Raw genomic sequence first — 22,633 nt, 5'->3', positions numbered from 1 at the left:
GAAATATTGGGTGTCTAGGGTTCTTATTAGGGTTTTTAGGGTTTAGAGGCTCTGCTCCCTCCCTCAATTGCTCAACTCTGAATGAGGCTTGAAATCTCCTTTTTCAGCTTTAAAAAAATATGAAAAAAATTTAAGCCCAAGCTTTCCTAATGTGATAAGGAATTGTAAAACTACAAACCTAAACTTCAAACTAATGGAACGTTTTTTGTTTTCCTAATGTGGTAAGGAATTGTAATGAATTTCCTATTATTTCCTATTCGTTTAAGGAAAGGCCAAGCACTGCTTTCCCAATTGGAGAAGGACTCAACAGAACTCTATAAATACCAAAGACGCCAGAAGGAGCCAGGCCATACCAAGTTCGAAGTAAAACTACGTACTAGCCACTGTGGATTACGCCAATTTAGAATATCGCATCGTTAGAAAGCTAAAACTACTGCAAACGATCTCAGCTACACAGTAATGATGATTGAAGAGTCACCACTGATGGCCATGATAACTCTACCAATAATATTTTTTCTAGCATTCCATGGAATCTCCAATCTTTCATTGCTCATCGTGTACCTCATACTTCGGTGCTGCAGAGGTGGAATGCACGTTGATGATCTCGAAGCGCAATTAACAAATCGACGGTCGTCAAATCTTTATCATCGAGCTCCTTATTCAAATTACCATGCCAGATATATTGCAGTTGTGGCTGAGGAAACACCGCCACCGCAGGCATCAACAGTCTTCACGTATGGAACTGATCAAAGCTTCTCTACTACTACTGCTGCTGCTGAGTGTGTAATTTGCTTGGACGAGTTTATGGAGGGGCAAAAGTGCAGGTTGCTTGCTAACTGTAACCATTCGTTTCACAAGCCATGCATTGATGAATGGTTAAGCACCTGGAAAAGCCGATGTCCCCTTTGCCGTGCTTCTGTTCAAAGTATATCTTAGTTATATGTTTTCATGTTTTTTCTTAAAGGGCCTTGTGTACATCTTTGTACGGAAATTGGGGCAATTACATGAAAAAATATATGAAATATGTTTTTATTTTTTTGGGGAAATATGTTTTATTTGAGTCATGGGTTATATACTTTAATTTCCTAATTTGAAATTGATTTGTCATCTTGGGTTTGAAGGCTTGAAGCTCACTAAATATAGATAATTAAGGATACTTCTAGTGTTGCTTGCTTGGCTTTCTGATGCAAGCTTTTGTCGAGTTTTCAGAGAAGCCAATGTTGTGGTGTAAGGTTGGCTCCATTTGCTTTATTAGTGAATGAGGCATCCTCATGTCGTCAAGATCGCTTGTTCCAAAAATACTAATAATGATAATTAAGGATAATTGATTTTTTGCCTTCTGGTATGACCAAGCTCACGAATTTAAGAACTAGTCTTTAGTCTAGTGGTAATTGTCTTCACTTAATTGTGCTATAGACGAGCCTCTCCACAAAATGGGGATAGAATGGATTTTCTCAGTCTAGGTTCCTAGCTAAATTTGATCTCACGAGAGAAGTGTATCCAAGAACTCATAATAATATTACTAGGCTAACACCTGCAACAATCAGTCTTGGCCTAGCAAGACCAAAAGCGAATAAGTTATAGGAATGCAATTCACCGCTTAACATTAAACAGTAACTTGAAAATGGTTATTGTTGATCATGCTTGATGCAATCTCAGAAACACATCAAAACACATATATTTTAAAGTTGAACAAGACAATACAATGCATAAGATAAACTATTTGTGCAATGCCAAAACATAAAGACATAGGCCTTTCAAGGACACAGTTCTTGTCATATCTCACCCTAACACAAAATTAATGTCACAAGGTACTATCGTGAACTAAAAAACAAAAAACAAAAAACCACGCAGCTCAAGCAGGCATAAACCTGACAAATTCCATGGTGGATCTTGAAGCAAGGCCCCGGTGAGATCAATAAGGGAAAATTTGATTTTCTCCAGATTACCCCCCTTTTCTTTCAACCGAGAACCAAATTGTAGAACTGACAGCAATGAACGTAGCAGTTCGATAGACATAACCCAATCTAGAAGGATCAAGAAAACACTTGCAATCCAAATGAAATCCAGTTTTTAAGGAACATTCATAACTTGGATGGACTGCAAGATGTCCGAGACAGCAATAACAAGGTCACCTGATTTGATCAAATTCCTGGCCTTGAGCAGTGAGAAGGTTTTATTCAGGTTGCTTTCCATATCATCAGAGAAGCTCACCCGAAATGGTATCAGACCCCACTGTAGGTTCAGACGCCTCCTCACAGATGTTGTGTTAGTAAAAGCAAAGATTGGGCAGTCAGGCCGGCAGCGTGACAGGAGAGATGCCATGTGTCCTGTCTTTGTATAGACAAAAAGAGCATCTACCCCTAAATTGTTAGCTGCAAAATCACAATTCACATTAAGATACGGTTCCACATGCAACAAAAAACAATGATGAAAACAAGTATACAATCCAACAGCAAGGGATGATAATAAAAAAATTTCAATCATTTGCATTACATTAACCAGCTTAGTAGGTCGCCAAGGGCCAAGAGACAAGTGAGGCCAAACATAACAAACACAAGATGAAAAAAGGGCACACATCGTCATTATATGAAAACTTCTCATTTTATTGAACCCTATTCTGGATGCACTTTTTGACGAAACTCTTGATGCAATATCCAGATTAGTATACTACAACTGCGGTATCTAATACATACAGTAAAAAGTTTTTTAAACAACTTTTCTGAAAACAGATAACATAAGTACATGCACTACTGGACTCAGAGTCTCATGAAACGAACTAGTATGTACCATAACATAAGTTCCTATAGAGGAGGACAAGAATCAATCAAGACATGAACGAACAAAAAATGTACAAATACATAGATGAAGCTGAAATGCTGTTTAAAAAACACAATTTAGAAATAGAGGGAAAACATCATATTTATGTCATTGGACATTTTCATTCAGCTTCTCAACAACTAGGATGATCAGTGCATTTTCAACAATATATAAAAGGAAAACAGGTCGGAAATTAATTAATCAAAACATTATCTGGCAACCAAAATGTACAAAATCACATATAGAACACTAGATGATTATCTCAACATTGCTTTGTGTGTGGGGGTATGTGCTTGGTATAAATGGCATTGTTGCTTTTGTTATTTTCTTAGAACGACTGATTTAGATGACACGTATTGTACATCCTGGTGTAAAATCCGTACTAGCAGAATACTGAAGCTTCATATATCAAGACTCTCTCTGCAGATCTGCTATATGCATTTTACGTAACACATGGACAATTGCTAAGCTTATGTCACTTAGAAACGTATTTAGTAAAACTACTGATAGTTATCAATCAAATAATGCTTACCCATCTTGGCAGCAGAAATGCAAAGCTCCTCTGAAATACTATCTGAAAATGACGATCCAACGCCTGGGAGTTCCATAGCTTCATGATGTTTCTCTTCCCTCCACCATCTCTCAATCCTCAGACTAACACTTCTGAGAACAGCCAATGACTTCTCCGGGAACTGGCCCATAGCAGACTCACCAGAGAGCATCAAAGCATCAGCTCGCTGCCTCACTGCTTCAGAAACATCAGCCACTTCAGCTCTAGTTGGTGTAGGATATTCAATCATAGATTCGAGTAGTTGAGAAGCCACAATGACTGGCTTATTTAGCTGCCGACAAACTTGAACAATCCTGTGCTGGGCTGCTGGGACCTGTTCTAGTGGTATCTGAGCACCTAGATCTCCTCTTGCTACCATTGCTCCATCTGATGCTAGAATGATTTCTTCCAAGTTCTTTAGTGAGTCAATACTCTCTATCTTTGCAATGACAGCAATATCGCTGCACCAACATGATTAAAAAATGAATATTATCAGCTTAAATGAGAAACACACATTAACCATATTGGATATTGGATATAAAGACAATTCCCAAAATAGACCAAAAATTAATCAAAAGTGGAAAGATATTAATCTCAGTAGATCTAATTAAGTGGCAGATAGGTACATTGATCTTTAATTATTCAATTAAACTAATTGCACAGCCAACACATTAAGAGAACTTTGACCAACCACAAGTCTCACAAAATGCACACAGAAGTTGAAAACATGTCAAATCACTTAACAATGAGAGAACCAACAAGACCAGTCCATAGTAACAATTGAAAGGAGGTTTCATGATGATGTGATAACATATGACCAAGAAATATAATATATATATATATATATATATATATATATATATATGTACTTCTATACAACATAAAACGTCTGAGTATGCACACATATTCAGGACTTTACTTTACCTATCTCGAGACCGTGCAGCAATATAGCTTTTAAGATGATTAATCACTTCAGCAGACTTGACAAAAGATACAGCGATAAAATCAACACCCTCTGCAATCCCAAAATCAATGTCCAACCAATCCTGAATAAATTGAAAGCTCGAGTATGAGACCAAAAGATAAGCTTTGACACTCACAAAAATGCTACTGTAAAAGCAAACACGTAGATTATAGCAGCACAAATGATATACACTTTTTAAAGTTAAGAGTTGCCAATTCATGATATGCTTTTGAGAAAGATTCGAAGTTTGACCAGACAATACTCCAGACATGGAGTATAGGATTGGCTTTACAACCAAGTTGAACCATAACCTAATCCATGTTGGGATTGTCAAAAGAATTAATCTTTATGCAAATATTCAAAATTTGGGCTTTTTGCAATTTACTCAATATGGTCAATACCATGCAACACTTAGGTTAAGCCATTCTAACCATTTAGCAATTTAATATTCACATCAAACGATAAGTCCCTTAATGTTTTTTCTTTTATCTAGGAGGAGGAAAAGAATGAGCAAACCTTAGAAGAAATTGTAGGAAGCATGGCATTACGTTCTCGCACTAAACTCCCATCCCTCCAGAAAGTCAAATTAGCCCGAGGCAGCAACAACCCTGGGTCCGTGCATCTACATTTAACATCGGGACCAAGCTTCTCAACCACCTCAAACCTCACCATGCCACCATCCACAAGCAGTTCATCCCCCACTTTCACATCTGCCAGCATAATATCACATCAAGTTTCACCATTTCAATCAAGAAAAGGAAAAAGCTTAAAATTTTGAATAAAAATTGGTAATTTGGTAAGTTTAATTTAATTGCCTTCAGCAAAACCATCATAATTCACATTGATGGTGCGTTCGGGGAGAGTGGAGCCGAAAGCTCTGACACTAAAAGTCCATATCTCATCATCCTGCACATAACGAAATCAAGCTAACCAGTTGTCAGTATTCAGCATCAAAACATGCACACAAACTGTTCGAGAAAATGCCACAGAAAACAAACGAACCTCGGCTTTTGCAGAAGAGGCGCCACCGAAATCGCCCATGTGAATCTCGCTGCCTTCGGTGTCCATCATGATGGCGACGGCGTACCCCTTCTCCTCGTTGAGCTTCCTGACGCGTTGTATGACCTCGCGGTGCCATTCGCGAGTGCCGTGGCACATGTTGATGCGAGCGACGTTCATGCCGCCAACAGCGAGCGACTCGAGCTGTTCGAAGCCGGAGGTGGCTGGGCCGATGGTGCAGATGAGCTTGGTGCGCCTTGTGCTACGGAATCCGTTCTCTCTGAGCTCCGCTTCGGTGACGGCGTCGACCTCGATGGAGCTGGAGAGAGCATGGTCGGGCTGCGAAGTAGGGGGTTGGAGCCCCAAAGAGGAAGTGCCGTTGTCGGTGACGATAACGAAAGGCTCGCGATCGGATGAGGCGGCTCTGATCGAAAGCTTCGGGAAGACGGAGATGGCGGTTGTGGCGGTGGTGGTGGTGACCGGTAACCAGCGATTGAAGGTGGAGAGGAAGGAGGTGTTGTGTTTGGGGACGGCGAGGTTCGATGGGGTGAGGAGATGCACAGACTGTGACATTGTGATTGGCGGTGACCGGAGATGTACGGTCAGAGAGTGAGAAGGTTGGGGGATTTAAAATAGAGGTGGGCGGAGTTGCCGAAGAGAAGAGAGAGAGAGAGCTTTGGAGGTGTTTCCAAAGTGAGCAGCAATGAGGGGGCAAAAACGGCTGAGACTGAGAAGAACAGGGGATACGGTGTCGTTTTAGGTTTGTGTGCAGTTGGGTGACGTGGCTGAGGGTGAGTGGTGGAATTTGGTGATGTTTACCAACCTGCCTGTGTTGATGATTGTTGGACAGTTGGGACTCGAGAGTCTTCAATACAAGAAGACTAGATTGGCAAGTATTTGGTGATTTTCAAGTTAAATTGGTAATTATACCTTTTTTGAGAAAAAGCGATATTTATTGATAGATAAACATTACAAATTATCTTCAACTCAGACATCATCAATGATATCGGGAGAATTTTCATAATACATTAGATGCATCAGTTAAAATTATAACAAAATGAGCTAGTTTATGAATAAGAATTTTGATTCGCGAGTTATTCCAAATTTTTTAAAAGAAGATTGAGAGTTAATTAATTAATTTAGTAATTATGTCAAAGTAATATTAAAATCATATAATCTTCCCCAAAAAAAAAAAGTAAAATTAGGATGCTTAAAAAAGAGGAGCAGTTTCTTATTTCTTTGAAAATAGCCAAGTACATACCCATTATTTCTCTTCCTAAATCTTGACTTTCTCAATTGATGACTTCATTCAAAATAAATAAACCTACCTACCTCTAGTGTGAATAGGAAATGTTAGTTTGGTTTGGGCCTTGGTGTTTCTTTATGTTTATAGGCCCTTAATTTAGCTACATCTTTTCATTTTGGTCAAGAAAATTTGCAGAAACATTTTTGAAACAATAAAACATAATTGGATATTCCCCATCTTTCTTTCTCTTTTGATTTGATTCCCACTCTTCTTTCTTTTTGAGCAAGATAGAGAAAGGGATAGACGTAAAGAGAGAGAGAGAGAGAGAGAGGGACATAGGGTGGGGTGGCGGGTAAAGCTAGCGGAGTTAGGGTATCTTCAAATGTTGTATTTTAGTTTTCTTTTTTGGTTTAAAATTATATAAATTAGACAGATATAAATAAAATATAAAAGTTGTGCCTCCGGTTATCCATGATCAAGTCCCAAATAGGCAGTGGTCTCCGACACCACTTGAACGAATAAATGTTTTTGGTGGGTGCTTCAACGACTAATATTAACAACCCATTACAATAAAATACACAAATACAAAGGCGCTTCCTTTATCACCTTCCTCCACACAACAAACCAAAGCTTTCCCATACAGATCGGATTCGCAGCGACGCCGCCTCAGAATTTCTGAAACCCCAAAACTTGGTTTCTAAATACAAACCCAAATTCACTTTTGGGGTTTCTCTTGGTTCCAAACCTCTGCGTCCCGAACCATCGGAAAACCTCCCATCCCGATCAACCGCACCCTCCATCTCTGACCCTTCCGCCAATATCCAATTCCAGGTTCGATCAATTTCCTTTCCCCTTTTTTTAGTTCTTGAAAATTTTACTTCATCGATCTGCTAATTTCGGATCGAACCCACGTGAATTAGTTGATTTTTTATTATAATTATTATTTGGATCTTGATTTAATTTATTTATCTACCGTCACGTATGTTTATGATGTATGCAGGTATTTTATTTATATCTGGGTTGGGTTCTATTTGATTTCAAATTTATTGGGTAATATTGCTTTCTTATGAATTTTGGGTCTTGTAGGTAAAGTTTGGATTTTTGGTTTGGGGATAGAAGATGGGGGCATTCATTTCGAAGTTTTGGTTCATGTTGTTCCCTGCAAAAGAGTATAAGATAGTGGTAGTTGGGTTGGATAATGCTGGGAAGACCACTACCCTTTACAAATTACACTTGGGAGAGGTTGTCACAACGAACCCAACTGTAGGCAGCAACGTCGAAGAGCTTGTATACAAGAACATTCGCTTTGAGGTACCATAACCAATCCCATCTCTCCCTCTTCTATTTTCTGCTTTTGTTATTTTGGTTACTGGATGATTATCCACTTTAGGATGGATGAGTTTCTCGATCAAGTTAGGACATTTCTTGTCACTATTGTTTGTTGGCTTTAGTTGGTTTCTGATAACCCATTTGCGGGATTTTCTAATTCTGTATATTTGGCAATTGGACTTGATTTCTCACATAATTTTTTTTCTCTTCATAAAGAGCTATGCAGTCTGTAGGTATAGGGGTCTTTAAAGAAATCATCTTTCTCATTTTCTTTGGTTTCTTAGTACTACACAAAAGATTTTATTTCCCTCTATTTATCTTGGCATCTAAAATACCTTGCTGGCCGTTTCTGTCATCCTCTGTAGCAATGATCTTGAGGTTACTCTCTGTCTTTCACCTGCAATTTCCTCACAGCTATTGAGAATCTTTTCCATGGCAAGGCCACTTAATCCTGACGTAGTTACTAATCCCACACCCAGCAAACGCATTCCCATGAATTGTTTAGTTAAACAATTATCATTGTGAGCATTGAGGGGATGAAATCATTGGGTAAAGTTGTTGCTTTAGTCCTTACACAAAATTAATGCTGTATTGGAAGACTCACATCAGCATGAGTCTTTTGCCCTTGCACAAAATCTTACCTACCATGCTTTAGGTGCTTGAACATTCTTTTGTGTATGTGTTTGCGTGTGTGTGCATTTCTAATTTTTATGAATTGCATGTGTATGTGGAAGGATGATAAAGTTCTATTAAGTTTTAAGTTAACATATTCTTGGCCTTGTATAAGAGAATCATGTATTAATTAGTATCATGAATTTACATAAGACTGAAGAAACTAATATTCATAGTATATTTGGAGGTTTGGCATAATGCGAGATGGATGTAAGAGAACATATTGTTAGTTGTAATTGTAACTTTTAATTGGAAGGTTCTCATCATTGCTACCTATTAGAGCCATGTATGTATATCATTGTTTGTACATAGAAAATGGCATAGATAATGATTTTGTTGTGTCTGGAGGATAAGCTTTTGGCTAGGGCAAATCACGTTGTGATTCCCTATATATCAATGAACTTTACTGCATTAGCATGCCAAGGAACAATATGAAGTATTTGTTGACTTGACACGGATGTAACGTTACTTGCCAATTGAGCATGATAACTGTGACTTTAATGCTCATGATGGTCAGAAGTGTAGAAATGAAGTTGAATGTTTACAAGATACTTGCCCAGCTTTGTGTATGTTGACCTCGTTGGTCTGGCTACGAGTCTGACATTTGAACTCATTGAATATTTTTAGCTACTGCATTTATAAGGCCTCTCTATACCTTAACTCAATCGAATGTCAGTCATGCTCACAATATTCTTTTCCATGTTTCTTTCATTTCATTTTCTGTCCTTGAAGGCATTATGTCATGCTTAGAGTTATTTATTGTTAGATGATAAGAGCTAAAGATTATGCCAATCATGACAGGTATGGGATCTTGGCGGACAAGAAAGACTAAGGACTTCGTGGGCAACATATTACCGTGGAACTCATGCTATCATTGCAGTAATAGACAGTACGGATAGGGCCAGGATTTCTATTATGAAAGATGAACTCTTCAGGTTGCTGGCACATGAGGATCTTCAAAATTCCGTTGTACTGGTTTTTGCAAATAAACAAGACCTCAAGGATGCCATGACCCCAGCCGAGATCACTGACACCCTTTCTCTTCACAGCATTAAGAATCATGACTGGCACATCCAAGCCTGTTGTGCCCTCACAGGAGATGGGCTGTATGATGGTCTAGGTTGGATTGCCCAGCGGGTTACAGGGAAAGCACCCAGTTGAAGATAGAGAGAGAGACAGAGAAAAGAGATTTTTCATATATTTGGGGTTTCAAGGATGAGTGATGTAAAAGTGTCAGTTGTGTATCATCAATGTTATTTGCTCTGAGCAAATTTGTAGATTGTTTCCAATTTCAAATGCTTGAAATATTTTACATTTTGAATCATTAAGCATTTCGTTAAACAATATGATATGCCTGGAAAATTGTTATGCTCTGCCAAAACACTGAAGCATTTAATTGAAAACTTGCTACACTCTGCACAACTGCCCTAAATTAAAGGCACACGAATGAAAGTGTTGCCATAAATTGTCATCTGCACAATGAAGCATCTAGTAAAACATTCCTGAATAACAGCAACAATTGAAATCTGTGATACGTCTGAATCGTAGCCTCTGTGAACGAATGATAATGGAAGCCTGGAACTGAGCAATGATCATCACAATATCCAGCATCTGCAACCTTTTGAATCTTTGGGGCCTTCAAACCATCGATCCCAGAATGGATTAAGAGGGCCATGTGTTCTGTCAATCAAGAGTAAATTACAATAAGAAAAGGGCCGTGAATTTAGAAATTGAAAGAAAGAACTAGAATAGAGGTGTTACACTGGGAGTAATGGATCAGGCCTTGTTTCTGCATTGTTCAGTATTCTGAAGTACAAAACAAAAGTCGGTTAACAAATTGATCATGGGAAAAACAAGCGTTCTAGATAAAACTCAAATAATTTAAGGATCTATCATGCTTACTCCTTGCATGCAGCTGAGGCCTTGTCCATCTTTTCCAGTTGTTCCAACTCTTCCTGTGGAAACAACATAAAAGAATAAATCCATTAGCAATCTGAATACTCAAGTCATGCTGATAAATCATGACATACATGAAATGTCAAACGACCATCCTATTAAATTCTGAGTTATTCAACCCAAACACACACACACAAAATGCCGGTGAGTCACTTTTCAGGTGCCTTTTGGATACCAAATCACACAACTAGTTCATGGAAACTCCTTCCCACCAAAAAGAGAGGAAAGCAATTAAAGCAATGAACATACTCAAAAGCTCCAACTCCTAATCAATCCAAATGTGAATAATGTCCCAAGATGCTTGGCCATAAAAATTCAGGATCTTGGGAAGCTGAAACATGCCACTAGATGCTTGACCATGTGCATCATGGGTGTGTTAGTTAAGATGTATTATAGAAAGACTCAAGAATCCAATTACTTCCAAAAGGGAAAATGTTAACAAAATGATGCACAAGGGCATGCTACTTATCATAACAAGAGAAGGTTACACTACACAGTTCAATGACATTGACATCCAACTTTCCCCAATTCCCCTGAGAAAGGCATTCTATGCCTCACTCTCCTCAAGGTGCCCTACCTCTTTGGTGGAAGAGGATATGGAGTTGCAATTCTTAAAAGAACGTGAGTCTTGTAAAGGAATATGGCATTGATCGAGCTAAATGCAGTTGATGGAAAGTTTCAATGTACTCAACTTCCTATTTTTCAGTCTTATTCGATATCTTACTTCGAAAGTAGTCAGTCAGTTGTGTTTTTAAAACTGGAAACGAATTTAATGTAATCTGAAAGATTCTAATATGGTATGTTGGTTAAATTAATTCCTAGGAAGAGCTAAAGAAAGAACTGGTTACTTCGTAGTTTGTTGTCTTATATAATTTTACAGAAGGATACAATTTTCCTCAGAGTTTTTTGAAAAGGGGTGGTGGGAGCATTTTGGAACTGTAAATAGAAGCATTCTTCATTACACTACTTCTACAGGGGTCAAGAGTGAATCAGCATACTATTACTTAACTAGGTAGGTTCAGGAAATTGATTCAATGACGGTTATGCTGAGAAAAACAATGTTGTAAAGTGCCCAAAGGATAACAACTTTTAGCTCCAGTCCACATCACTGATCACACCGATACATCTGGTTGCTCCTAGGTCGGGAAGTTGAGGGTGTTTTAACAGTTAAAGTCCTGAGAGTTTAAAAGACCCTAACATAAATGTAACAAATTCATAATTTTCTACTTGGCGTAAGAGAAGTCATCTTTCCGACCACCCAGCAACAAATTTAAGAGCCTTTATGAAATTCTACAGCTGAAAAGTAAAATGCTTAGGGGTCAACGTACATTGACTCTGGGTAACTATAATCAACTTTAACCATTACACAACTCCTGTTGTTAATACACCCTCAAGTAACTTGTAGATATTGCTTGATTCAACTGAATATTCTGCAATTTGAGCTAATTTCTTTTTCCTTTTTTTTTTTTAAGTTTTAGTTATCAACAATTTGATAGGTCACACATTTTTACAATACAGCATATATTTGAACCTTATTATTGCACTTTCTTCAGCAACACCCCATGTCATCTTTTCAACCTAATGAAGTTTTGTCTTCAAGGAACAGCTTAAAGACAAAATGTTCACAGGCCTTGCACAGCATTTGACCATATGACAATCATCAAGAACACTAACTTCAAGCTTGGCGCCTATGAAGCCTGAAATATCTATACAGACACAGGCAAAAGGAGTGGGGAAAGTATGTCACTGTATAATGTGTAAACTCAATGACTCACTTCTCATAAGCTAAAAACAAGTGATTAAAACAACTTTCCTACATGGAAGCAGTAAAAACCATCCTGCTTTCACCAACAACAAACCAATCAGTTGTCTTGCAGGAAACATGCACCCACTCATAGCAAGACAACTAAACACCAAAATGTCCTGGACCGTCTACTTCCATTATTATCTATCTGCTGCAAATCAGTTTGTCCTTCTGCACAATAAACTATAACAACCAAGAGGGCAATCAAATTACGCCTAAGCACAAAGCTACATAATAACTGGACCTGAACTAACTAAATGACTAATAACTCCAAAAACTCTAGAAGTGTGAAAAAGACATGGTTGCAATCGCAAAGCAAATCACCGAAGTTCAATTCATAAAAATCCATTTCCACAGAAGGACACCAACTTTTAATAAAACAACCACCCTAATGAATTTTAGCTAACAGTGAATAAGATGGTCACATGGCCGCAATAGGCAAAGCTCAGACGGTCACACTCAAAAGGGGCAGCATAGAACTTCCCAAACTCTCACATTACACTATACAACTAGGAAACCAAACCCACCGATCAATAAAACAGGACCACAATCTAGCAAACAACTAAACCAAACCATTTCAAACTCTGCACCCAGTTCAACACATTCACCACTTAGCTAAATTTTCTAATAAATTCCAAAAGTAGATTTTCAAACAGAAAATTCGGTGACCGTACAAAGCCAGCAGCTAATTGAATTCAAATTTGAAATTGGAAATTTCACTGTCTGATTGACACATGCATCCAATCAAAACCGGAAATGAGATATAAAACAATCAAAATTCGACATAGAATGCAACAGCAACAACATCAAAAGGACAAAATTCCCAGCATCAGAATCAAAGTATAATCATCACTGACCTCTAAGAATCTAGCTTCTTGCTCGAGCCGTTTCAACTCGGCCTGTATCCTATGCTTCCCTCTGGTATCAGCGGCTGACAAAGACTGTAGCCTTTGGGTTGTTGGGCTCAATGATTCTGACCCATCCGATTGCATCTTATCACAGATAGCACTAAAGGACTAAACTTCACAACTAATACTCAGTTGCAAAACCAACTTTTTTCACAAAGAAACAAATTGATCATCGCCGCCAGGCCATTGGACTGAAACTTAAGGACGACCCAGAAATCTTCATGGACCCCACAATGAATTTCACACCAAAAACGCAAAGCCCTTTTGCAAAGGAGCGGATCTATAACAGAGAGAGAGTGTTTTTGTGTGTTGGGTTTTTGGGTTTGGCTGTTTTAAGAACCTTTTTAAAGGGAATGGCAGGGGAAAGGAAGAAACTTTCTTCTTTGTGTTTGTTTGGTTTGTTTGGTAGTGGAGAGTGTTGGTGAAAGCTGGTTTTCTTTTCTGTTTTCTAATTTTCTGTGTCTTTTTTGTCTCTCTCTCTCTCTCTCTCTCTCTGCAGACCAAAGAGTCTATCAAGATTCCTACTTTGTAGAGCCCCATGAGATGTTTCATAGTCACACTTTGCACCCCGAAACTGTGGATTGTGGAAGCGCATGGTACCATGGGCTCAGACAGGACAAAATTCAGCTCAGGTCTTTTAGTACTATACAAAGTAAGGCTGAAGAGGAAGTCCGTAACTTGTAAAATGATTAGCTAGGCTGGTGCGGTAGGGTATTGTCACTGACGAGAAATTTTGTGTGTGGTGGACAATAACATCACGTCACATGTATAATAAATTTATCGTAATTATAATAAGTGTACATAAAAATTCCATGTAATATTCTTATCAAATAAACAACACTAAACTTAGCTGGATCTCACTTTGTGCCCAGTGGGTAAGTGATGGATTCGTGACAATTGTGAGAACTTATAACATCAGTTGATATGAACGTTATGCTAGCTATTTTAGAGCGTCTTTAGGAGAGTCTTCAAATTGTAGCTAAATCAGCTAAAAAATTATTATAGCAAACTACTTAAAAAGTGATTCATACATCAATGTTCTTTATTTTGACTAATCTCGAATATTTTATTATTTTTTAAAATCTAAACATTTGATTATCCTAATTCAGAATAGAGGGAGAGAAACAGACACATAGTAAGAAAGAGCTGGCAAAGAAAAGAGGAAGAAGACTTTGAATTTTTTGACTGTTGCAAGAAGAATGCAAGGCTTCAATTTCTCTCTCCTTCTTGTTAGATGTAGTGAGCCACTAGATTCCAAAAGTGTGTTTTCCAAATTGGAGAGCCAAGTAGCGAACTTGGTGGAGCTGTGGTTTTCCCTCTTGTCACCAAAATTGGTAAAATAGGGTATAACAATTCTATGGGAGATGTTTTTACACTATTTACCTAACCTTTTGTTTTTCATGCGCATTAAATTTTTAAAATTATACATCATTAAAGTTTGATCCTTATCTTTCTCAATAATTGAATGTGTGTATTCGATTCCAAAGATGATAATGAAGTAATTGAGGAGGGATTAGGGCTAGGGGTTATATTTGAAGATTGGAATGATACTTTCTTGGCTGCTACTATGTCCAAGAGGGGCCTAATGAGGTCTTTTTATTAGCTAATCAAGTGGCAGGGATAGAAGAATAGTTGCCCTTAACTAATGATTTGGGTGATTTATGGCAATGGCTTCGCTCATTTATATACATCATTATCACATAGAAAACACCGAAAGTTATTGTGAGAGAGATGGAGATGCTAGTTTTGGCATGTCAAGCATAGAAAACATTTTATTCTTGGCAAAATGATTAGATTTCTAGTATCATTTAACATGCGTACAGAAATCAAAATATGCATCAACTTGATCTCTGAGTTTGTGGCACGTCGTTGTCTTTGTAAGCGACAAGCGCGTTTACTGTTTCTTAGAGCAGAGCCGGTGTGCTGTCATTTCATGATTTTACCGAGTTGGGGATTCCTTTCTTTTTTGCGACGGCCACGTGTTCACATTGGGCCAAATCCTCGTAAGGTAACAGTAAAACATCTCTCTCACTGTCTGTCACTCGTGTCTCTCTTGGTCGGGAGAAGAACTATTCTACAAATTCGGAGGCTCTGACTACAAATTCTGGAGTCTCTGCATTTAGAGCTCCGCATTTATATGCATTTCATAAAATTTGGAGCGCTAAAATAATCCAATGACTTTGAATACGCCACATCAGCTAATATAACTTTTTTGTTTTATTTACAAAATTGACGGTAACGTGTTTCCGTTACCTCTCTGTGTCTCTCTTTCTATAAGTTCCTATCTAATCTATATCATTTGTCTTTGGCACAGAGCTATTCAGCTACTGTTTCAGCCAAAACCCATCATTTTCTTTAGCAACTTATCAATATTTCTCCAGTTGATAACTTTCAATTTTCATGAAAATACCCAATGATTACAGCCACTACCCATCAATTGATTGTCATTTGGAATTCAGCCAAAATTTATGAAAAGAAGTTGCACTCTATATTTGAATTCAGGGATGAAATGATAAACTACAGAATGGAAAATTACAAAAATGAGGGTTGCAAGAAATTGGTTCATCCTCAAGAGCGTCGACCAGTAGTGTAATAGCCGCTTGACGCGGTTTATCGGCTTCACCAGACACTTAAATTCCTAAATTCATTTAGCCCGTCGGCCACCATATCTGTGGCCTCGACGGAGGAGCCTCCATCACAGTCAAGCAAGAAACCTGAGCACTCTGTTTCAAATACCACGATGTCGAATGCATTTTATGGATTTTGATAAGAAATTTATGTCGATTTGTTTGTTGAGTTTTAATTAGCATGTATGGAGTTATGGCTTTGGAGTTTTGATTATGATTCGGTTGAGTCGGAACAAGAGGGAAGAGAAATGAGGCAGTGTTGTTATTGTGGTGGAGTTCATGTTTGGATGGAGAGAAACTAATGCAAAGCGGAAAAGAAACACCGGAAACGTCACAAAGAGAGAAGTAAGGGAGTTAATTAACGTTGCTTTACAAAAAATAAAAAAGAATACTCTTTATTAGCTTAGGTGTCTTGTTTTGACTTGTTGGATTATTACAATAACTCAGATCAAGCAAAATGCGGGTAAATACGGAGGCTCTAAATGCAAAGGCTCGAAATCTCTATTCCACACCTCCAATGGTTGATCTTGATTGAGTCAAAGTAAACTCATTTTGTGCCCCAATGGAGAGGTTGGGGTGATATGGGCCCTTGGATTTGAATAAACCACAATCTCACTAAATTTGGCTCTTAGGTTAAATTTCAAATAAACTGTAATACTTGAATGAAAGAACATGGAAAGCTAGGCTTACGATTAACAAAATTCAATTAAGTAAGAATTCAGAACATGGAAAGCTAATGCTAAATTCAAACTCTTTGTTTCTTAGCAAAGTTTCTTGGCAAATCAAAAGACAAAGGCTTCCGTTTTTTCTCCCTTTCTTAATGGTAAGAGTCGATTGCCTAGGTTTTGCAAGATTTTCAGTGAATTAGGTCATGAAAACGCATCTGCAATAATTATAAATGTATTCATTGAAAATGGTACAATGTTCATAATTTTGGAATTTTATACTTATTCGTTGTATTTTTGAAAATTCTAAAGTTCCACTTTGAATAAGTAGGCAAGTTTTGTATTGAAAGGGAGACTTTAAGATTGGACAAGTTACCTATTTCTGGTTCAGTCTCCTCTTTACTACGTTATGATGTGTACAAACGGCTAATGAAATCGAGCAAGACCATCTCGCCCTAGCTATTCCACCACTACGTACGTGTCAATCCAAAATAAACCTGACTATTCAAAACCATTTTTCATCCACACGCACAGGTGTCAACTCCCTCTGCCACCTGCATACATGTGTCACCCACATGCAATACCAAAACCTCAATCTACGTCAATACATAAACTTTCTCTTCCATCATTCATCTCTCAGACTCAGACAGAGCCTAAAAAAAATTTCTCAATCTTGTTTTCGAACAGAACATAATAATAATGTCGTCCTCCATCTCTTCATTCTCATCAACTCTCATCAGACGAACAATCCCATTTTGTTCATCCCCCACCTCTACTACTTCTGCAACAAGCACTCAATTTCTGTCACGCAAAAGAAAGCCCATACGCCCCCTTGCATCTCATATTCTAGCCCGTGCCCTACCCTACCCGCCCGACCAGTACCCGACCAGGAGCCCACCAGAGTTTTCTCCCCCAGTTCCAGGCCGCTATGACCAGCCTTCTGCTCCTCCTGAGGTGCCTGGGATATCCACCTCTCCGGATGTGGACCCCACTCCTGTTCCGCCCCCTGAAGTGAATCCATACCCTCCACCGCTTGACCCGGGTCCGAACCCGGGCCCGGATTTCCCAGTACCTCCCTTGAAACCGCCTCCTGTGCCCGATATCCCGCCACCGTTTCCTGATAACCCGCTTCCAAAACCCGACGTAGTGCCGCCGCAACCACCGGATATTGTGCCTCCTCCCCCGCCGGGGCCCGAGATTATTCCTCCACCAGCTCCCCCGCCACCCCCAACTGGCCCGGGTGGGCCAATTGTTGTGTAGATATCTCTTTTTGACACATTGTGTAGATGAAGTTTCTGATCTTATTTATTATTTATCAAGGAAAAAAATAGCAAAAAAAACAAAAAACAAAAAAAGAAAAGATCCGTGGTCGATCATAGAATAGAGTAGTAGAGTGGATGTATCATGTATATAGAACCAATTTACTTGTTTTTATGTTACAACAACTTTTCTAGTCTAGTTTTTATTTTATTTTAATATATATATATATATATATATATATATTTTTTTTGTGTTGGGTGTATTAAATTAAATTATTAGAGAAGATCAGACAACCTTATCCTAATCCTAATTAACCATGCCATAATATTCGAATTAGTATTCGGACTGAATTGAGTTTTAGGGTTGGAATCCTGCCATTGAAATTGTTCCTAAGGAAAATCTTTGGCAACCACACAAATGTTTGGACAATCCAAATTAACCTTTGGCAAATTTTTGGTGTAGGTGGAGCTCATAAAAAATAGGGTAATGCTATACTTACCGTATAATTATACCACATTCGGTGGACATCCAACTCATTAAAATTATATTAGTTTTTTTTTTGGACTTATCAATTTCTTATTATTTTCATTAATTAAAAAAACCTAACCCTACTGGATTAGAGAGTCTTCAGATTTCACATTGTCTGTCGAATATTGCGGTCACACTCTTTAAATATTTCCATATTATTGGAGTAAATCACCACCCTTGAATTAATACAATATGAAACAGAAGCCTTGATTTTTCATGAAGGCACTGCAACGGTGCGTTTTAGTGGACGGCAAAAAAAAACAAAACAAAACGCGGGTGATATGTCCCGTTTCACCTGATAGCGATAGGCAAAACTGTGACTCACAATTGTTGCTGCTGCAAACAAAACAAAACGCCTGAACCCAGAGTCACACAAGCACACTCTCCGCCTATAATCCTTTGTCTCTGTACGTGGGTAAGCCATTTCCATTTTGCAATCCATTCGTTCCTTTTCAATTTTCACATGTTAGTTTCAATATGAATTTCCATTGTACCAATTACCAGGAAACCGCATGGTTGCTGCTTGCTTGCCTGGCTTCACAGTTTCCAGTAATCAGTGAGCAAAAAATATAAATTACTTTGCTTTATGGCCTAATAAGAATAGTTAACTTATACCATTCTTTCTCACCATATATTCTTTGTGTTTTCTATCACACTTTCAGGTGAAGGTTGTTCAAAACAGGTAAAGCCGTTACAACCGCATCCCATACCTTACTCCAACTCCACGGAAACTCTGTTCCCTCCTTTCCGAAAAGCAAAAAATAAATAAAATACAAATTGAATTTTCCATTTCCATTTTCCACTTCTCTCTTCTCCACTCAGTGTTACTCAGTCTCCTTCCCCACTTCTCCACCAAAATGGCGTCTCGGCTCGGCGCCTGTACCCCTCGCGGGTCCCACTTCTATTTACTCAAACACAAACACCCACTCATTCTACTGCTAGAGCAGAAGCGAACGGCACCGTTTGGGAGAACGAAGATCGCGGGCAGGGGAAGTCTGCGGATTAGGGTTTCCAATGGCGGGGACTCGTACCTCGGCATGTGGAAGAAGGCCGTGGAGAACGACAAGAAGACCGTCGAGTTCGAAAGGATCGTCGAGAAATCGAGTAAGATCGATGCTGATGAGGATCAGAGTGTTGAGCCTGTTGAGGATTTGGAGAAGAAGAGCGAGGAGTTCGAGAAGATTCTGGGGGTTTCCAAGGAAGAGAGGGATCGAGTTCAGCGAATGCAGGTTGTCGATAGGGCTGCGGCGGCGATCGCCGCGGCTCGCGCCATTTTGGCGGACAAAAATAAGAGTTTGAGGACTGATCCCGGTTCAGGTGGTGGTAGCGGGGGAGCAGTGGAGCCTCGTCAAGAGGGTAAGGATTTAGATTTTGTGTTTGGTTTTGAGTTTGGGAATTTCAATTTCTGATTGGATTTTTATTTGGGACAGTGAAGATATGGAGAGGTAGAATTTGATGCTAATGCGTTATGTTGATGCGTGTTTTATTTAATAAAAGTCCACATTTTTAAAAAAGGAGAAAGAAAAAAGAATGAGTTTGATCGGGCATATGCATATGCATATGCATCTGTTTTGGATGGTGATGGGTTTATGGTTTTTTGAATTTGAAACAAACTGCATAAATTTAGTGTTCATTTTTGTTTGTGGTTGTGGAGATTGGATTTGTGAGATAGGCCGACTTTTGATCATAGGTTGATATAAACTGCAAATGATGAGTAGAATTTTAGTTACTAAAGGGAAGTATTGACATGTTGATCTCCCATTTGACTAATTAGTGGATAAACATCTGAATTTTGCGCTAATTGAATTGATGATTTTCTTTTTGGGGTTTCTAATACTACACTGTTGGTTAACTGTTCTTCAGGAAATGGGACACAGGTTAGAAGTGTGATTGTTCCTCAATCAGAAATTTCAGGAACCGGGACTCCTGGCCCTGATTTTTGGTCCTGGGCACCCCCTCAGGGTGGTGATAAAAGTTCAGATGATGTCAGTGACTTGCTGCCAGCACAAAAACCTTCAGCACAGTCGAGCAATCCAGTGTTGGAGAAAGAGCCATCTGTAGGTTTTCTCTCAATTCCCTTAGAGAGTAAACTTGAAGACACCAATAGGAACCCTCCTCTTCCTCCTTTCCAGTCCCTGATGGAGGTTGGGAAAGTGGACGTCTCTGAGTCCAGTGTAGAGGCAACTTCCTTAAAAGATGACCATGAACTTGGTGCTGAGTTTTCAGCACATGCAGCAGAAGCAGCTCATGCTCTTGATACAGTGGATGAGGCGTCATTATTTGGAGTGAATACAGATGGATCTAGGTGGTGGAAGGAATCTGGAATAGAGCAAAGGCCTGATGGTGTGGTTTGCAGGTGGACAATGACCAGAGGTGTTAGTGCCGACCAAGTTACGGAGTGGCAAGATAAGTACTGGGAGGCTGCGGATGAGTTTGGCCACAAGGAGCTTGGTTCAGAAAAATTGGGACGCGATGCAACTGGAAATGTCTGGCGTGAATGTTGGACAGAATCTATGTGGCAGGTTATTCCGCACCGCTACTTGAAACTGAAATTTATGTTCTTACTTTCTTTTCAGTTTCATAATATTGATGGGTTTTAGCCTCTCTTTTGCGGCCAGGAACAAGCCTACCTTGTTTATGCAGTGATTCAAGTTTAAATTGCTTCATCAAAAGCTTAAATGATTACTTAGATTTATATTTTCCAAAATTTATGGTTAATGAACTATAAAGTTATACTCATCTGATGTAAATGCAGGCTCCCCTTCCATAAAAGTGAGGAAAAACCCCTATAAAAGGGACTGCTATGTTTCACCAACAGAATTGTCATAGGAAGAGATACATAGCCGTTAACTTATTAATTTTTTAAAGATCGCTCCTAGAGTTAATTAATTCATCTGTCCACTTGATTTTAAGGCATGTAAAAAAACTGAACATCAAGCTTTGGTTTGGTTGCAGAACTGTGGACTTGTGCATATGGAGAAAACTGCAGACAAGTGGGGAAAGAATGGTAAAGGCGACGAGTGGCAAGAGAAATGGTGGGAGCATTATGATGCCTCAGGCCAAGCTGAAAAATGGGCTCATAAGTGGTGTAGCATTGACCCAAATACACCCCTTGAGGCTGGTCATGCTCATATCTGGCATGAAAGGTACCAAACTTGTCAATTAAATTGGAGTAAATTTTTGATGCCATGCCTGTAGCGATGTCTCATTCATTCCTGCCAGCACATCAAATCGCCACTTACAGGATTTCTCTTACAAACAATTTTACAAACATGATAGTAGATTTCAAGAAATTGTAAAACTTCTGATGTGTCAATCAACCTGCTTTTCCCTCTGATAAAACTGCACGATCAGTAAAATTTGGAATCTGGTTTCCTTCTAAAGACTTGACATGTTTTGCATCTGTTGTAGGTGGGGTGAAAAGTATGATGGACATGGTGGCAGCGACAAATACACTGACAAATGGGCAGAGCGCTGTGAGGGTGACGGTTGGGCGAAATGGGGTGACAAATGGGATGAACATTTCAATCCAAACGGTCATGGTGTGAAGCAGGGTGAAACATGGTGGGAAGGTAAGTATGGAGAGCGTTGGAATCGGACATGGGGTGAGGGCCACAATGGTTCTGGGTGGGTTCACAAGTATGGGAAGAGCAGCAGCGGTGAGCACTGGGATACACACGAGCCACAAGACACATGGTATGAGAGGTTCCCTCACTTCGGTTTCTATCACTGCTTCGAAAACTCAGTCCAGCTCCGGGAAGTTCCAAAGCCATCTGATAGGCCATAAATCACCATCTGTGTGAAGCGAACTGAAAAAGGCTCTCTCTATATACGTAATTATAGATTCCCTTACCTAAATAATGAATGTAGTTATCCCATCTTGTAATATTTCTTCTAAGCTTTAGTTTGGTTCCACTGCAAAACTGAACAAAATTCCTTTTTCTTTTCCTTATTAACTGCCTACTTAAATAGACATAAGTTTGACATGTTTTTGTGAAAAGAAGACAAGTTCAGAAGGAGTGGGTTAAGCAAGTTGGTTAGGGCAAGGAGTGGGTTAAGCAAGTTGGTTAGGGCATTGAGCTCGCCCCTTAACTCAAGTTCAAATCCTCTCTTAGATTAGATTAATTTAGAGTAATTTAGACTATTCATTATATATATATATATATATATATATATATATATATATATTATTTAATAAAAAAGACAAGTTCAAAGTTCTTTATCGATAACCAAAGATTTGAACACAATAAAAAAGGATATCTAATTTTTTAGAAACCATTTGAATTAGGATACTGATTTTCCCAC

General features: G+C 38.8%; 4 protein-coding genes across 6 annotated transcripts; 2 read left to right on the top strand and 2 right to left on the bottom strand.

Annotated features, from left to right (window-relative positions):
• Window positions 1-1,660: 1,660 nt before the first annotated feature.
• On the bottom strand, window positions 1,661-6,063 carry PKP-ALPHA (Pyruvate kinase family protein). The gene is made up of 6 exons (XM_021963326.2): window positions 5,337-6,063; window positions 5,150-5,240; window positions 4,851-5,044; window positions 4,295-4,416; window positions 3,353-3,831; window positions 1,661-2,375 (listed from the first exon to the last, which is right to left on the bottom strand). Exons 1-6 carry the CDS (start codon window positions 5,904-5,906, stop codon window positions 2,074-2,076), a joined length of 1,758 nt encoding a protein of 585 aa, XP_021819018.2. The 5' UTR covers window positions 5,907-6,063; the 3' UTR covers window positions 1,661-2,073.
• Window positions 6,064-6,941: 878 nt separating this feature from the next.
• Window positions 6,942-9,924, top strand: ARFC1 (ADP-ribosylation factor C1). The gene is made up of 3 exons (XM_021963324.2): window positions 6,942-7,410; window positions 7,666-7,890; window positions 9,382-9,924. Exons 2-3 carry the CDS (start codon window positions 7,699-7,701, stop codon window positions 9,739-9,741), a joined length of 552 nt encoding a protein of 183 aa, XP_021819016.1. The 5' UTR covers window positions 6,942-7,410; window positions 7,666-7,698; the 3' UTR covers window positions 9,742-9,924.
• Window positions 9,572-13,773, bottom strand: LOC110760962 (guanine nucleotide-binding protein subunit gamma 2). Its single transcript, XM_021963325.2, has 4 exons — window positions 13,198-13,773; window positions 10,483-10,535; window positions 10,342-10,386; window positions 9,572-10,260 (listed from the first exon to the last, which is right to left on the bottom strand). Exons 1-4 carry the CDS (start codon window positions 13,330-13,332, stop codon window positions 10,176-10,178), a joined length of 318 nt encoding a protein of 105 aa, XP_021819017.1. The 5' UTR covers window positions 13,333-13,773; the 3' UTR covers window positions 9,572-10,175.
• Window positions 13,774-18,642: 4,869 nt separating this feature from the next.
• On the top strand, window positions 18,643-22,314 carry LOC110760964 (protein LIKE EARLY STARVATION, chloroplastic). 3 transcript variants are annotated; one of them, XM_021963327.2, is made up of 6 exons: window positions 18,643-18,743; window positions 18,833-18,884; window positions 18,991-19,684; window positions 20,192-20,850; window positions 21,284-21,474; window positions 21,740-22,314. In XM_021963327.2, the coding sequence occupies exons 3-6, from the start codon at window positions 19,186-19,188 to the stop codon at window positions 22,113-22,115; spliced, it is 1,725 nt and encodes a 574-aa protein (XP_021819019.1). In that variant the 5' UTR covers window positions 18,643-18,743; window positions 18,833-18,884; window positions 18,991-19,185; the 3' UTR covers window positions 22,116-22,314. The 3 variants fall into 3 exon arrangements, with proteins under 3 accessions (XP_021819019.1, XP_021819023.1, XP_021819021.1); XM_021963329.2 differs by having other exon boundaries at window positions 18,676-18,743; window positions 18,833-18,877; XM_021963331.2 differs by lacking the exon at window positions 18,833-18,884 and having other exon boundaries at window positions 18,646-18,743.
• Window positions 22,315-22,633: the final 319 nt, after the last annotated feature.

Source organism: Prunus avium, chromosome 1 (assembly GCF_965620075.1).
Source record: "Prunus avium chromosome 1, drPruAviu1.hap1.1, whole genome shotgun sequence".
Lineage (NCBI taxonomy): Eukaryota > Viridiplantae > Streptophyta > Magnoliopsida > Rosales > Rosaceae > Prunus > Prunus avium.
The sequence above is the reverse complement of the archived record's forward strand: the minus strand, read 5'-3'. Positions and strand labels throughout refer to the sequence as shown.

What these genes read in the sequence shown, in the direction of transcription:
- ARFC1 (XM_021963324.2), top strand. Translation starts at nt 7,699, where the DNA reads ATGGGGGCATTCATTTCGAAGTTTTGGTTCATGTTGTTCCCTGCAAAA. An exon ending in ACAAGAACATTCGCTTTGAG is followed by an intron (nt 7,891 to 9,381) that starts GTACCATAACCA and finishes CAATCATGACAG; the next exon opens with GTATGGGATCTTGGCGGACA.
- LOC110760962 (XM_021963325.2), bottom strand. Translation starts at nt 13,332, where the DNA reads ATGCAATCGGATGGGTCAGAATCATTGAGCCCAACAACCCAAAGGCTA. An exon ending in GCCTCAGCTGCATGCAAGGA is followed by an intron (nt 10,387 to 10,482) that starts GTAAGCATGATA and finishes TTTGTACTTCAG; the next exon opens with AATACTGAACAATGCAGAAA. An exon ending in CCTGATCCATTACTCCCAGT is followed by an intron (nt 10,261 to 10,341) that starts GTAACACCTCTA and finishes CTTGATTGACAG; the next exon opens with AACACATGGCCCTCTTAATC.
- PKP-ALPHA (XM_021963326.2), bottom strand. Translation starts at nt 5,906, where the DNA reads ATGTCACAGTCTGTGCATCTCCTCACCCCATCGAACCTCGCCGTCCCC. An exon ending in TTATGATGGTTTTGCTGAAG is followed by an intron (nt 5,045 to 5,149) that starts GCAATTAAATTA and finishes TTATGCTGGCAG; the next exon opens with ATGTGAAAGTGGGGGATGAA. An exon ending in CATTTCTGCTGCCAAGATGG is followed by an intron (nt 2,376 to 3,352) that starts GTAAGCATTATT and finishes GTGATTTTGCAG; the next exon opens with CTAACAATTTAGGGGTAGAT.
- LOC110760964 (XM_021963327.2), top strand. Translation starts at nt 19,186, where the DNA reads ATGGCGTCTCGGCTCGGCGCCTGTACCCCTCGCGGGTCCCACTTCTAT. An exon ending in AGTGGAGCCTCGTCAAGAGG is followed by an intron (nt 19,685 to 20,191) that starts GTAAGGATTTAG and finishes ACTGTTCTTCAG; the next exon opens with GAAATGGGACACAGGTTAGA. An exon ending in GGACAGAATCTATGTGGCAG is followed by an intron (nt 20,851 to 21,283) that starts GTTATTCCGCAC and finishes GTTTGGTTGCAG; the next exon opens with AACTGTGGACTTGTGCATAT.